General features: G+C 43.2%; 1 protein-coding gene across 2 annotated transcripts in view; it reads left to right on the top strand.

The window, feature by feature from the left end:
• Positions 1-17,093, top strand: part of mad1l1 (mitotic arrest deficient 1 like 1) — a 187,982-nt gene that overhangs the window by 18,092 nt on the left and 152,797 nt on the right. For both annotated transcript variants that reach the window (XM_080722022.1, XM_080722023.1), the window contains exons 10-11: positions 7,855-7,941; positions 12,733-12,877. In XM_080722022.1, coding sequence (XP_080578148.1) covers positions 7,855-7,941; positions 12,733-12,877 — 232 coding nt within the window. The remainder of the gene's footprint in view (positions 1-7,854; positions 7,942-12,732; positions 12,878-17,093) is intronic.

Raw genomic sequence — 17,093 nt, 5'->3', positions numbered from 1 at the left:
ACAATAACTTTAAGTCCATCTGTGGGTTTTATAGATATTTAACCAATGAACAAGAGCTTGTGAATAAATAATAACTACGTGATTTGGATCCACTGGAACACCCGAAATGTAACGATTGTGTTATCAGACTTTGGTCCAAAACTATTCACGATTCAAATTCAAAAGTAGAACTCGTGAACTCCAGCGGAAACGAGACCGCAAGGACCTTTTTGGGGTGTTCCTTTTAGGCACGACTGAGGCTCTGCCTCGTTTTCAACCCGTTTCTACACAAAAAATCACAACACTCGTGTGAACTGAGCGGTTGTGTGTGTGTGTGTGTGTGTGTGTGTGTGTGTGTGTGTGTGTGTGTGTGTGTGTGTGTGTGTGCGTGTGCGTGCAACAGCGCCCCTCCCTTACCATGTGTGGTCAGAAAAGGTTACTGCAGGCTACGGACACGGAGACAGACATACAGACAGACAGACAGACAGACAGATGCATGTGTGTGTGAATGTGAGTGTGCCTGGCCTGAACAACAGCGCCCCTCCCTTAACATGTGTGGTCAGAAAAGGTATTGCAGGCTAAATACCTCAGGCTACGGACGCACCCACCCACATACACACACACACGGAAACACACACGGCCACGCTATGGAGACGGTGTGACCACCGCTCAAAAATGAGCGATATTGAAATGTGAGGGAGATATTCATGGTTGTCAGATGGGATCTTACAAAAAAGGGTAAAAAAAAAAAGAAAAACAGCAGACGGATGAAGAAATAATGTGACAATATCTGCATGGAGACAGATGGAGCCACCCATCCTTCTGTTTACGACAGCCTGGATGTCATATCTGCTGCTACCGAGGAGAAATTCAAATAACATTTGAAAGTAATTATCGGCAGTGGTGGAAATTACGCGAGCCATACCGCAATATCTAACTATTAAATAATCCACCAAATGTCTGATGTCTGTTTGATGCAAGCTTAAGGATTGGTCAAGCTTCACATGTCATTCTGCCTATCCAGTCTAGGTGATCTCTAGATTTCTCGAACTGGTACGGACTAGTAAATACATACATGTTACAAGTTATAGGCCTGTTTTCAGTATTTTACTTGAGTAAAAGTATCATGAAGAAGAACTCAGAAATATAGTTGTAGTATCAAAGTAAAAGCACTTCCTTTAGTTTGCATTTCCACTAGTTTCGAATAGCCAAATTATAATTTAGTAGTACATTTGAAGTAAAGTAAAAAAGTAAAGTAAAAAAAAAAAAAAAAAAAGGTTCTCGAAGTGGGGTCGGTGGGGGTTCCAGGTCCCCCCAGAAAATAAATGTGTCAGTCCAGCATCACACACATTTTAGTCCGGAATTCAAAATTTACTTGAGAAACAGTATGAAAGTGTTGGCATCAAAATGTATTTAAAGTACCAAAAGTAAAAGTACAAAATGCTTGAAAATAGCAGCTCTCAACGAGTCGCGATGCAACACGTGGTGAGCTTGTAGAGCTTCAAATAGCCAAGGTATAAACCAGGGCTGAAGTGGATTAATGTATGTTTTATAATATAATCATTTATATCTGCAAATGAATTAGTAACTAAAGCTTTCAAATAATTGTAGTGGAGTAAAAGTACTAAACAAACTCAAGTAAAGTACAAATACCTCCAATAGTGTACTTAAAGGGGGACTTCACCACTTTTCAACCTATCTTCATATAATAGGTCCTCACTAATGTTCATAATAAAATAGCGCAATTTTTTTCTACTCGGTCCAAGTCTCCTAGGAGAGCTGTGGGAAGTTCAGAATCCATCGTCTTGTGACATCATCATTCAATATTTAAAAAATAAATATTTCGATTTTTATTATCGCGAGAACAATGGCTTCCACTTTAACATTGCAACTTTTCAGGAATAGGAAGCCTGCAGTTTCTATTAGCTTGGATTCCCAATCGATGATGTCACAAGATGATGGGTTTCTGACCTGCGCACAGCCCTCCTCTGAAAAAAAAAAAAAAAAAAAAAAAAAAGCTATTGTTTAGTGAGGACCAATTATGAAGATAGGTTGAAAAGTGGTGAAGTCCTCCTTTAAGTACTTGGTTACTTCAGTTCACACCACCGCCAATAAGGTTGAAAGTTACCCAAGAGAACTTTCCAATAGATGCACTTGGATTCCCAGCATGTCTCGTCACACTGTTGTGATTGACGAAAAATAAATAAAAATGTTTTGAAATGAAAATATCTCTCCAAACAGTTTGTTTGCTTCTCCCAACATCCCAGAAGAGACAGATAAATGGTACGGCCAGAAATGAAACTGGTGTATATTATGCAGGGATGTTTTGGCTGGCTTTGATTCCCCTGTCGAGTGTCTCACAAAACTGAGTGGAAAATCAATGTGATTTGTCTGTCCAAAGTTGTCTCTAGGCAGAGGAAAGTTTTTTTTTACTCAATAGCCACAGCTAATTGGGCTAATACTACCTAGTTCACATAGTGTAAAGTAGCACTTTAGAGGAGTGTGTGTGTGTGTGTGTGTGTGTGTGTGTGTGTGTGTGTGTGTGTGTGTGTGTGTGTGTGTGTGTGTGTGTGTGTGTGTGTGTGTGTGTGTGTGTGTGTGTGTGTGTGTGTGTGTGTGTGTGTGTGTGTGTGTGTGTGTGCTCTTTTCAGAACGAATTGGTTGTTTGTGTTCCTTTATATTTCTGTCTGTCTGTCTGTCCTAAACTGTCCTTATAATTTTTTCCATGTAAACCAACACCTTATGGTAGACCTTTTCCTGAGCGCTTCCCTGTAGATACAAACTGCGGTGCAACTGCGGTGCAAACAGTAATGGAGTAGAAGTAAAATTATTATTATTAAGTACTGTAGGCTACAAGTTACTTTACACAAGTGTTTACACAAATTACACTGCAGCTAATGGTGGCGGTGCCCTCTCCTACTATACAGTGGTAGTATGTGTACAGTGGTACGCCATTTATAGTTTCCCCACCCTATAAACCAGTGGTTCACTTAGCGGACGCTAAGCAAGAACAGGAAACCGATGAATGGGTGTTTTCCTGCAAAATTTAACATGGGAGCCAATAGAGATTCTGTTTTTTGATCCTGCCTACTTACTGTTTTCCGGACGGTTCAAACCGGATCTGGTTCTTTTAGAGCAGATGCTTAATTAAATGAAATAAAAAAAAAGATCTGTCATATTTCGTCAATGGTAGTGGGGGCTTATGAAAGAATCCTGTCATATCTCGTCAATAGTAGTGAGTGAGTTAAGTTCACTCTGAGTTAATAAATGGATACGGCAGTACTCAAGAAACACTGATTGCTATGAGCCCCGTACTCTGAGAGCCTTTGATTCCACAGCGGTTTGTTATTGACATCAGTTGTCATTATAAAAAAAAAAAAAAAAAACAGACCCATGAACTGCAGTCAATTAGAATCAAGCATTCAATCGAGCCGTGTAATAAATGCATATATTATGGGCTGTACAATTTACTCCACGCATGTACTTAGTCTGTGGTTCTGTCAATAGTCTGTATAGAATGAAACCGTTGTTTTATTCGTTAGAAGGAAGGAAGGAGAATGAAAAGAGGTGGGTGAGAGCTATCAGGTTTATCAGTCACAGCTGTTTCCCATGCCCACGTAAGGTTACCTCCAGACGGATGCACATAACAGAAATAAGAGGCAGCAGACCTGCAGTTTTCTGGGGGTTTGTTCCATGTATACAGTATGTGTTCGTAAAAAAAAGAAAAAAAAAAACGTTAAGTTTTGGCGACAGAAAGCAGTATGTCATTGTTGTCAGGCAGAAACCTTGTATCTTCAAATTTCAACTTATTTTTAGTTTTTGTAAACATGCTTAATAATGATGATAAAACAACGGTTTTGGACATACAGGGTTTCCATGGTGTTCTGCCATCCATGAGTCACTGTCTACCTCCTCCTCCTCCACAGACACTGAGAGGCAGTGAGAGGCTCTCAGTCCCTTCCTCCACTAGAGGATACAGATGTGTTCTCTCATAGCTGTCTGACATCAGTTTACAGCCTACCGTGTTTATGACATACAGGGTTCCCACGCTCATGACATTCCCAGAAAGAAAAAAAAAAGGTTTTTGAAGTTAGAAGAACAAGGTTTAGAATTATTCAAATGTTTGTCTAACATAGAGTGAACATTGTAGTGCTACACAAGCTGCGTGAGTGTGACCGTAATGTATACAGGACGTCTTGTGACAACAACAAAAAAAGTGATAAGTTGTTAGCTTGTAGAACTGCTGTTTGCTCAAGTCTGTCTTGGACCACTGATTACTGCTGTTTTGACCGATAACTATGTGAAAAAGTAGCATGACTTTCCAATCAATGTGAACATAAACCTGTATTCTTATTCTACATTTGCATCAACTATTTGTTGCCATGGCAAGTCAGAGCCTTTTCTGGCGGTTCTGTAAAACTGCCTAACCGACTGACTTGATGCCAGGCACTGCATCCGGATCCAGATGAGCTATTTCCACTATACAGTAAATGTATAGTGGTTCTCAAATCCTTCGTATATTTAGGTTATTTGTCATATATGTCCTGTGCAACTTCAAAGCCAAACAGAAATGTAATTTGTATTCATTATGCTCCGGTGTTCAGCGACACAAACACAATTGAATCGTTAATCACAATTACTTACTACTTAGCAACAATTCACCCTTTGTTAGCCTTCTGGTTGGTCCCTGACTGACCAACCAGCACGCTCTATCTGCTTTGTCCCGCCCTAGTTCCGCCTTTTTTTATGTTGAATTTGCTAAAACATAATTTTTGGAGGAATAAAAACATTTGAAAACATGCGGAGTCACTATACTGTCACTGAACAGCTCCATTTTAACTGAATTAACATGACTAGACCTTACCCGTTGTTTTTATCCTCTCCTTTCTTTTCTTTTTGTTGTGGAATGATTCCGCCCTCTACTGGGCTGTATTGGTCACTGCAGTATAATGCATTTTGTGACTGAGTGACTGAGTGACTGACCTCTCTCTAAAATTATATGTAGGATAGTGGATGGAGTGTCCCACCGAGTGTCCCACCAAGACACAGCAACCAATGGGTGTGAAGTGGGGCGGGACAACGGGCGGGACTTGACAACGGGTGAATTAATTGTCACATAAAATGTCATAATCAGCCCAGCTACTTACAGAGATTCCTTGCATTTATTCTAAGAAGATGCCATGCTAGACTATCTTCCTGGTCTCATAGTTGGTCTCACACCTGCTGCTTCAGTAGTGTCTGCCAGTGAGTCATGTTCACCTTTCCTTTTTACTGGCCTCTTTTCACTGCAGTCTTCCATTTACAGGGGGGTTGCTGACTACAAAGAGCCGACTAATAATAATACCAATCACCTACTGTCTCACATGTGTTCTGGCAGTTAAAGCGCTCCATTCCACCTCTGGCCTATAAGAACAGTGCAGCATGGCTCTCCCGTTCTGAAATCCCTTACACTGGCTCCCTGTGTGCCAACATTATAGATTTTTTTTCTCAAAGTATTTCTGTTGGCCTTCTTCCACTTCGTCCCTTTCTCTTATGGGCATGACAAAAACGATAGAGCTTGCACAAAAGAAAAAAAGAAAAACTCTTTTACACCTGTAAATCTGTCATGTGACAATAAAGTTGATTCTGAGATAAAGCTTTGAATGGTTTAGGGCAGTGGTTCTCAAACTTTTTCATGTCAAGGACCCCCAAATTTACACTTCCTTTCCATTCGTTCCATTTCCTCTATGAGTAACATTGCCATAAGGGTCCATTTGGTTCCTAACTATCATTTAGCTGGGGACCCTCAAGGACCCCCTGGGGTTCCCCAGACCCCACTTTGAGAACCAATGGTTTAGGGACCAACATACATTTCTGATCTTGTACGATATCATTATGAACCAGATCTTTGATGTCATCTAGGACAGTGGTTTTCAACCTTTTCAGACTGCAACCCCCCTCAAAATAATCATATTTTAACTGGCGACCCCCAACCCTGACAAGCACTTGGAATTGTTGGAGTTGAGGCATTATCTTATATTTAGTTTGACTCGAATATTGTGAAAATAGCTGATCCAAAACATGTTGTCTCTTTTGCTATTTTACCATTTAACCAATGTTTGACCAGTTATTATAGTATGGTTTGTTGATAACGTTTCATGCAGTAAATTGTATTTTTTTCCATTTTTTTTAAAGGAACAGTATTAAAAAGGTCTTGATAGCCAATTCACTGTCATCTGGGAAAATCATTGCTTTATAGGATCTGTTTTTTATGTGAACTAAACTGAACCCTGGCAGGGGAATGTTAACCGAAAATAGCCAATCTACAACTCACAATGCCTACTGCTGTGAGGCATTGTGATCTTGTAGATCAGCTTTTTCTTGTTTTTGGCAAAGAGAGGATTTAAGTGGTGATTGGTGAACTGTCTGAACATACACAGCTGCTGAAACAGTGCCCAAATGTGGAGATGACTTTTCATCCCTCGTATACTGTGCAGTGTGTTTCCTAAACCCACCAGGCTTGAGTTAAGACCCGCCTCGCGGAAACGCGAGAACTTCCAGGAGTGGCTGAAATCCTGGAGGGTCACATGGAGGGTGGATAAAGTCAGACCTAGTAAAGGCATGAAGACAATCTTAAAACTTGTACTGAGAAAAGCTTGCATTTGCACAATGCACAGCTATTAATTTGTCACTACAGTCACAGTGCTCAAAATAAACTGTGCTAAAAAAAAGCTTACTTAAAAGGGAAAACTTTGTAACTTTGCTAAAGAGAAAAACGTACTGAGAAAGCTATTAATTTGTCACTACTGTTCTCAAAATAAAAACTCTTACTGATTATCAGTTAAATTGTTATAGTTTGGATATGGCTTTGGGCGTATTATGCTGCGTGTATTATTGTAATGGATCGGTAGGTAGTATTGCTTTGCACTAAGAGCACTAACGTTCATTTATGCATTTTCATACTTAAGATTATTGAGAGGGGCGTTTCCGCGAGGCGGGTCTTAACTCAAGCCTGGTGGGTTTAGGAAACACGTATACTGGTGTCGTATACTGTGCACACCCCAGGCAAGGACTAATACAAACAAACATGCCTGGCCCTTGACAGCATGTGATCTGCTGATCTAACTGGTCATGAGCAGACGGGGTTGTTAAGTCGTAAAAAGCCATCAATACTCAACTGGAAATCAAAAAGCTTGGAGAGATAATGACCGTTTCTCCTCAGGAACAAATTGAGGAGTTGCTGTCTTTTTTTCCCCTTTGGACCGGCGGTCACCGGCTGCTACTGATTGGACTGAGCGTTCGGGCGTCACATTGACATCCCAGCTCTTCCACTCAATGTCTGTTTATGCCTCGTATCGACTTGAACCGTCGCCTTCTCTTGTGAGCCGGGCTTCCCCTCCCCCCCCCCCCCCCCCCCCATGGCATGTGTCTCTGTCTGGCAGAGAGGCACAGCCATTATTTGACTTTTCTGATGACTAGTGCTGTCACCATGACAACGTGACTAGGGCCGTCAATGTCATACAGATAATTGCGATTAACGTGTTTTTTTTGTGTTTTTGATATTGCACATATTATGAAAAAAAGGGGGAAAAATCTGTTTTTTAGGCTTAGTAATAAAAGATTGCTCAGGGAAGATATGCCAAATAACTTGCATATACAAATAAATGACTGACACATGCACTGTTTCTGTTTTGATGTTTTAACATGGAAATGATTATGACGATAATGACGATTATATAATATAATTGGTACATGCACCGAAAAGTAGCGGATCTGCAGTACAAGCTTGCAACGACGTGTTGTGCTATTGTTCTGCTTCTTTCGTTCTGTCTGAGAAAGATGACAGTAGTAGGAATGTTTGTGTGCTGACTGCATTGTGTTTGTCTGTGTGTGTAGGAAACCCGAGGATCTTTCCAGGGAGGTCATTCAGATCCAGCAGAGAGAGATCGCTCTGAAAGAGCAGAACTACACGCTCACCAGCCGGTATGACACACACACTCACTCACACACACACGCACCCACGCCCACACATGTGCACGCAGACACACACACGCACACACGCCCACACATGTGCACGCAGACACGCACACACACACACACACACACACACACACACACATGCACACGGACACACCCACACATGTGCATGCAGACATGCCAATTTCTATCAACGCCATTTTAACACATTTTAGAACTTTAGACAAAAATAGCAGATCTACAAGCTCACAACGCCTCGCGCTGCGAGGCGTTGTGAGCTTGTAGATCGGCTATTTTTGGCAAAGAGCTTTGGTGGGGGAAAAGAGCAGACTAAGTACAGTGAAAGGTCAAGTTTATTAAGTATTGACGGTTGAAATATCTGAAAACTCTCATTAACATGCATCCAAAATACACTGATGATTGTGCTGTCAAACAATGAAACTACCGGTATATGGAATCTATGAACAGGTTGTGGAGGGTCCCTGCTTCACCTCTCTCTCAACTAAGGGGTCCATGGCCTGAAAAGCGGGCGACCGTCCGAAAGTGTGTTGTTTCAGGCGATGAGGCGATAGTGGAAAACGTCACCCAAAAACATGAAAACATTTTATCTTTCGGACGACATCGCCCAGAGTCGCCGGGTGTTGCCTGCTGTTAAAACGTAGTGTAATCCTGATCCCATCCTCCATGTTTTACTAATTGTGAAAATGAAACAAAATACACCTTCTTCTTGTGCCGTCCAGGAAAACGGTCCTCACGACGATGTCTATTTCTCATAAAGCTACTATACTTGTGGGGACATTTGGGTCTCGCTAGTATAGCATTGTCTCACACACACACACACACACACACGCGCGCGGGCGCGCATATACACACACGTGCACACATTCTTAGGGATGGGCCGAAAGCAAAATTCTTGGCCGAAACCGAATACCGAATACTGGAAACATTCCACCGAATACCGAATACCGAATAGCCGAATAATACATGTATATAATTTATTTTGTATAATAAATGTTTGTACCATTGCTGTACCTTCGTTGTAAAGCTACCTGATTATGGCAAACCCTAACTTAAATAATAATCACCATATGGTTCCATAAAACATTTATTTCTCACTTTTGAATGCACACATAACAAAATAAAATATTTTCTCTTTGCAATGTTAGCATAAAACAAAGTCAAAATAGTGCAACTATTTCTGTAGTATCCTACAGAGATAAAAGTGCATCAGAACAAGGTGCTTAAAACTGCAGAATGATCTAGGCCTACAACAAAATATTATTGTAAACACAAAGGGCTGTAACAGCCAGGCCTTCAACAACAAATGCACATACTGTATGTTGCAAAATGATCTAGGGCCCAGGGGTCCTCAAATACAAATCTTGAAGGTCCAGAAATATTTTTTTGAAACAGGTCCAGGTCCGAAAAAAAGGCGAAGGCGAAATAAGGCGGATACATTTATACAGTATGTACTGTATGTATGTATGTTTATTATAATCATTAGAATTGTTTATTTTAATTATTATTATTATTATTTGGAACTTTGGAAATCTCAGTTGGAACTGTTACCCCTGCTACCTGATGCTGGATAAGCGGTTGAAGATGGATGGATGGATGAATGGATAATTATTTATGCATGTAGAGTAGGCTACATTATTTACATTTATTGTGTAGCAATAAAACACTGGCTTATAGTTTAATTATTGGAAACGAGCATAAATGCAATATTAGGCTTGTCGTTCAGAATGGAAAATAAAGTGGAACTTAGCGTGAGGGGGAGAGGATTACTTGACATTCAGTTAGTTGACACACGTACTGCACAAGCCAGACTGACTGTGCTGATTGACTATGTCAAATGACCAGTCAAATCAGGGTCAACGAGTCATAGTTATTAACCTAACACAGCCTAGGATAGCTGGCAATAATATGCGACGACACATCACATTGTTAAAGACGCATGATCACGCATCGCGAGTTTCGCGACCATTTCTCGTCTAATGCAAGCAGTTGGAGCCTTACATCGTGGATATTAATGTGTTGCTGTTGTCCTCTCCAATTGAACAGCCAAAGGTAGAAGATCTCTAAGTTATTAATCCAGTGGGAGCAATGGTTTCCAAGAGGTTTTAGCAACTTTTTTAAGGCAGCGAGCGGCATGAGTGTGTGGAGAGGAGAGGGGAGGGGGGGGAGCAGCATGGAGAGCAGACTGCGTCGGAGACTCGGAGGGAAGGAAAACCTTTGATCTACAAGCCCACAGCACGTTGCACCCGCGACGCTTTGTGGGCTTGCAAATTGGCGTAGGGGTGTGTCTTGTGAGCCTGTGTATGTGTTTGAGCGAATGAGCACAATCAGCACATACACACCCACGCACACACAAACACACATCACACACAGTCAGTCCGATACAGATACAACTGTGCGGAGATTTCTCAGAAATGTGCCGCGGTCCGGACATGGACTGCGGTCCGCCTATTGAGGACCCCTGACCCTGTCCTTCACACTATTCGGTGCTCAACTATTCGGTTTTAAAAGCTATCCAGCCGAAAACCGAAAATGCATTTTTAGCCATTTTCGGCCGAAAAGTTTCGGTGCCGAATATTCGGCCTCATCCCTACACATTCTCTCTCATCCCCTCTCTGTATCTAGCAGAGCACATCACTGAGAACTCCTTAATTGTAACAAAGTTAATTAAACCGGTCCGGATTCTGATTGCCCTCTGACTGTGTGTGTGTGTGTGTGTGTGTGTGTGTGTGTGTGTGTGTGTGTGTGTGTGTGTGTGTGTGTGTGTGTGTGTGTGTGTGTGTGTGTGTGTGTGTGTGTGTGTGTGTGTGTGTGTGTGTGTGTGTGTGTGTGTGTGTGTATGTGTGTTCATCTGTGTCAGAGCGAGAGACTGTGTGTGTGTATGTGTGACTGTGTGCTTGTGAAACAAAGTGCTAGAGAGAGAGAGACTGAGAGAGGGAGACTCACACACATAGGGTGCTAATTACGTGGGTGCGGTTTTCAGGCGCGTGTGTGTGTGTGTGTGTGTGGGAGGTCATGTCGTGCACGTGCACTTTGAGTGTGTTCACACTGCAGTTCAGTGCGGAGGAGAGAAGACTGCAGCTTTCATTAGCTAACAAGCTTCCCTTCTTCCTGCTGATGAGTGTACTGAGCTCATTAAGAAATATCACAGATGTGCGTGTGCGCGTGAGCGTGTGCGTGTGTTTGGGGTGAGGCTGTCACACTTAAGAATTTAAGTTGACGGTTATTAATTGTCACTCAAATAATTGCGGTTAACTCTTCAATTGTGTTTTTGCCATCGAGCATTGGAACATATGGATTAACAATTTACATTTCCGTTTGTTTTTAAGGCTTCATGCGTTAAAAAATGTGAAACAATTGTTAAACATTTTAGCATGACACCATTGCGCGTCAAATAATAAAATAACAATTAAATGTTACATTTATTATTTGCCGGAAGCAGCTTTCCAATGGGAGAGTGAACGTGAACACCGCATCTGAACCATTCATTCTTTAAAGCCCCATGATCACTGAACTAAATATTGGACCCGGTCTTCACAAGCCACACAGTATTCCAGAATACTAAAATGCCTTTTTTTTTAGTGATAAATCAGGAGAAAATGTGCTTAATAATTTTCAGTCCCAGCAACACTCTGGCTGGATCTATAGCACCAGTAAACAGTGGACGTTTGCGAGATTTTCTGCAGGAGGTCCACGGCGTGCCGACGTGTCAAACTCTTTGATGTCTCCCTGTGCCCTCGATGCGTTGTACAGTAATCTAATCTACAGCAGGGGTCTTCAACGTTTTCAGGCCAAGGAACCCCTTAGTTGAGAGAGAGATGAAGCAGGGACCCCTGCACAACCTTATCATAGATTCCATATAGTTTCATTGTTTGACAGCACAATCATCAGTGAATTTTGGATTCATGTCAATGTGGATTTTCAGTTATTTAACAAAGCTCTTTGCCGATCTACAAGCTCACAACGCCTCGCGCTATGAGGCGTTGTGAGCTTGTAGATCTGCTATTTTTGGCTAAAGTTCTGCAAATTTGGACACTAGGGTGGTTTATATAAAAAAGGAGGGAAAAAAAAGTTTCTATATCACACAAAGATTTGGAGGACCCCCTGTAGTAACTCCCGGACCCCCTGTTGAAGACCTCTGATCTACAGTAAGCTGAAGTTTACTGTATGAGGAGCCCGCCCTTGAAGAGAAACACTCGAATTCCCAAAATGCAACAGGGTATCACATGACCGGGAAATCCTGGGCGCCACTGTTAAATGCATTGAACTTATCAGCGCGCATGCGTCTGCATTGTGCTCGCGAACATCGGCGCACATGTGATCTTTAGCGTGGTGAAGTTTTACCCAAACCGCGAGCGAAGCTGACGTTGCCTTGAGTCGATAACATGGATCCTGTTTTCAATGGATCATCTATAGAGGTCTGAAACAGTGCAGAGAATGGAGCCCACGAGACACAATCTGAATGAGGAAATGCTCGCGGACGGATCGGCCGCTAAGCTTGATGGGAAATGTAGTGTTTTTGCTCACCTGGCACCAAAAAAAGCCCCCATTTGGCACCTGTTTACCTGGTAACCATGGCATGTGTTAAGAGACTAATTGTGTACCTCTAGTGGCTCCGATTTGGGAACTTTGTCCCTGGGACCCAAACTCAAAACCAACCTAAAAGAATGACGTTAACACAGCAAAGTCACACCCTTTTCCATTCACTTCATGACTGTTTTTGTGTGTGCTTTTGTGTGCGTGTGTGTGCGCGCGTGTGTGTGTGCGTGCGTGCCTCAGTGTGCGTGCTGTGGAGCGTGGTCAGTCAGACCTCCAGGGGGAGCTGTCTCAGCAGCGGGCCAAGGCTCTGGAGGAGAAGAACAAGAGGGAGTCTCAGGACGCCATGGTGCGTCGGCTGCAGAAGAGAACCCTGCTGCTCACCAAGGTAGGATGCACACACATGCACGCACGCAGACACACACGCGCGCGCGCACACATGCATACATACACGCACAGATACACACGCACACACCTATAAACAAGCACACACACGCACGCACAAAGACAGTGATTTTATATCCTATTTTTAGGGTCAAGACACCAGCTCACAACTAAGTAACTAACCCTATCTCTCGAATGCCTGAGCCTAACTTCTTAAGAGCTGTCCATACTTCGACCGAAACCGAAGATTTCGGTCAAAAGGTCCTTTATCGACCATAAAATGATGTCCCTCGCGACTTCTGAAAAGCATTAGACCAAATGAGAGTTCCGAAATTTGCACGTCGGAAAACACAACTCACCGAACATTTCGGAGAAAGAAAAATAGACAGGCCTTGACATGTCTAAACTTATCTCAAACCTGAATCCTTTCCTAATTCTCTAAATATCCTTTCTTTTAAAAAATAAAATAAAACTACAATTTCTCTTTTGAAATGTCTATTGTCACTTGGGGATATTTGGCCCTCCCAAGTAACGCACACACGCACACATGCACGCACGCAAGCACAACAATCTATATTTTGTGAGATCTCCATTGACAGCATTTGTTCCATAACCCTCAACTCCATCTTGAACTATAACCCCAGTTATGGACAGTTTCAGGTTCTAATCAATCCCTCCGCTGCCCTGAGCTTTCCAGCCTGTTTGTGAACAACATAAACTACCAGACACAGATTGCTCACTTATATTAGCTCAAGCAGGGTGATGCTCTTTGGGAATGATGCCTGTAGGGAACACATGATGCCCCTGTTGTAAATGTTGTGTATTAGCGTGACACCACTCACTCAATCACTGACGGTCCGTGACGGACAAGAGGTGGACGTTGTGATACTAACGTGACCTCGCGGTCACAATAACACTGTGACCCAAGGGGAATAACGCCCCCTATCTGCAGGGATGTCAGTCTCTCTCTTTCTCTCTCTCTCTCTTTCTTTCTCTCTGTCTCTCTTTCTCTCTGTCTCTCCAGTGTGGTGTCAGATGGTCACATCAAGTCGTAGCATTGTGTGTCCCCCCCCCCCCCCCCCCCCCCTCTCTCCATCCTGAGTGGTTGCTGACCATCGGGCCTCTCTCTGCTATCTATCGATTTCTCTCTTTTTTTTTTCTTCTCCATCCTGGCGTGTAATTCCCCAGGTCAACATGCTCATTCCACCAGTACACAAATCACATCCACACACACACACGCACACGCACACACGCACACACACGCACGCACACACACACCCACCGTCATCGTAGATCTAAGAAGGGCTAAAAGCACATTATACGGCTTGAGAGGAGGGGAGGGTAGTTGGGGGGCAGGGGGGGGGGGAGTTCAGCTTGGCCACAGAGATTCAGTTGGCAGATCCCATTCTTGCCTGACGGGCATTTTATTTTTCATTTTTTTGAGCAGCGCCGCCACACACACACACACACACACACACACACACACACACACACACACACACACACACACACACACCAGGAGATTGATGCTCAGCATTCAGGGAGGAATGTGAGCAGGGGCGTCACAAGGGAGGAGGGGGGGGGGACTGAGTTATGAGGGCCCAAGGTGGAGGGGCCCTTAATTATTTTATACTTTAGGTATTGAAAAATAGCAGAACTGGAACTAAATATTTTGAGACAGGGGTCCGTGTCCAAATACATATCACATGAAAAAGTTTGAGCACCACTGACAAAAATAGCAGTGAGCGCTGTGAGCTTGTAGATCTGCTATTTTTCAATAGTTAAATTACAAAATAATGCGCACCAATAGCTGTGTATACATGACAGCCTCATTCCAATCTGATCTAAATAAACCCGATTGAAGGTATTGGATCAAGTGTATATGTCATAGTATATTAGAGAAACAGCACATTCGAGACGCGGAGCACTCGTGGTGCGGCACGGGGCGGAGCAAGCGGTCGCCACAACAACGTACTCCAGGCGGTGCGCCGCTCTATTGTCCACGACACTGCGAGCGGCTACCGAAGCCCCCCTGTATCCACGAAGCCCAAACGAGTTACGAGGCCCCCCTGGGTCCACGAAGCCCCAAGCGGCGCGAAGGCCAGCGGACCTTGGTCCTGCTCTTCGCCCCCGAGCGCCGCAGGCGCGAGTGGCCGCGAAGAGCGGGCCAGGGCCGCGCGGCCGGCGGAGCGCCGCGCGAGTTACGAAGCCGTGGTGAATGCAATCGTTATATTTATGCCCAGGCCGTAAGGCCTGGGCAAGCGCACGTTAAACGCCCTGTCCAAGTGACTACAATGGAGCTAATGGCTAGGCTAGGCTAGGCTAGGCTAGGCTAGGCTAGTAAATAAAGAGTAAACACTTCCGGTCTGCGGCGAGTTCAAAGCGTGACGTAACTCTCTTATATACACTCTGGTGAATGGCAGAGCAGTGGCTGACGTCGCCATCTGGTGGTGATTAGTGTGTGGTGAACGTCAAAACGAGTGCTCCTTGACAACTTTTACTGGTTTCTTGAACATACTGTAACATATACATGGGGTGAGATCAATCCGATCTGGTGTTTACATGTGCCCACTTTTAAATCGTGTTGTGACGCAAATGATTAAATAGATCGCATTTCCCTGTATCCATTAATAATAATAGTAATAATAATGGAGCCTAAGCAAATACACAGCCCCACCAAAGTGAAAAAATAAGCTGCAATGCTCTTTTGATTAGATTATTGGGGATGTGCGTTGTTCTGTATGTATTAGGCCTATATTATCATTATAATCATCATCATCATCATCATCATCACGTCACAAACCTTATTTGCTCCCGACGGGCGACGGCCCATAGAACATAATTATGCTTCATGGACAAGTGCATTCACGATAATAAACAAAAAGTCTGTAATACTTTTAAAATTGACTCTCTTAGCTATATCCACTTACCCCAGGCCCCTTTAAATATTATTTATCTGATGAAGAATATAGGATGTTTTGCTGGTGGTTTCTTAGGCTATTTATGATCGCAAGAAGACAATTAGTTAGTGGCCAGATCAATCTGACCTGGGCAAAGACGCACAGGAGGATAGATGAACGAGGACGTAGCGTCCAGTCGCGCTAGAATATCTTTCTCTTTCTCTCACCGAACTACTGGAGAGAGAGTTTCGTGTGTGCTGTGTTTAGGCTGACCTAGGATCAGGTCTGTTAGCCGTGAGGCCGCGAGATGAATTAATGGCTGTGTGAGTGAGATGATAATGCTGGTCTAGGATCAGTTTAACGTGATGCGTAGCCTGCTGCCAGGATTTGAGACGCGTTGTGAGCTTGTAGATCGGCTATTTTTTGATGAGAAGGCACCCGCGACCGCGTACAAGTTAAACATGTCAAACAAACCGAAAATGACTTACCTCTGTAGTTAGAAAGTAGCCTATAAGTATTCCTTTAGGAATCCCTGACTTTTGTTTCGATCTTAATATTATAGATTCCTTGGCAGCCTTCTTCTGCCTGTCAATCAGTTAACAGCACGCTGCACGGCTGCAGTGAGTTACATAAAAGAGGATTTTAATAATGATTAAATGGTCGGGTCTCTCGGAACCTTGGAAATAAAAGGATTTCGGGACAACATGTCACGGGTTTCGGTCTGTAAAAAAAGAATGAACGTCGGAATGGGACGGAATCGGACGAGACCGTTACGGGGCCACTCAGGTTTGGTTTTGTAATTTGATTATTGTTTCATAACAGGTCGGAATCGGTCAAAATTTGACGGTCCATTTAGTTTTCGGGACCATTTTTTGGACCTGTGAAGATCTCTAGCCTACGGTTCTTCTCAATTGAGACAGGAGTCTAGTTGGGACTCGCGTGAGCGCACGCAAACACGCACACTAAGTAGGCAGGCTACACAGATAGTCTGCACATTTATAGATTGATTAAAAAATGCGTTTATAAACTAAATAGATGTGGTGAAACATCACAAAAAGTGCCACAATAAATGGCCAGGAAGCCTGCGCTGAAAGAACATGTCACATTCTAATCGGGTTAGGTGTTTACATGGAAGGATTTTCCTTTTGATCGGGTCGTAAAAAAGTCTAGACCACCCCTCTGCATCCGATCAGAATTTAAATCGTGTTGGTTTTGATCGGGTTTATTTAGGTGTATACATGCAGAATTAGATCGGGTTTATCTAAAATCTTGTTTTTAATACGATTAGATGCGTGCATGTAAACGGGGCTAATGTGTTCC

Source organism: Nannobrachium achirus (assembly GCF_963921795.1).
Source record: "Nannobrachium achirus genome assembly, chromosome: 3".
NCBI lineage: Eukaryota > Metazoa > Chordata > Actinopteri > Myctophiformes > Myctophidae > Nannobrachium > Nannobrachium achirus.
Note: the sequence above shows the minus strand (reverse complement) of the source record. Positions and strands in the feature narration are given on the sequence as shown.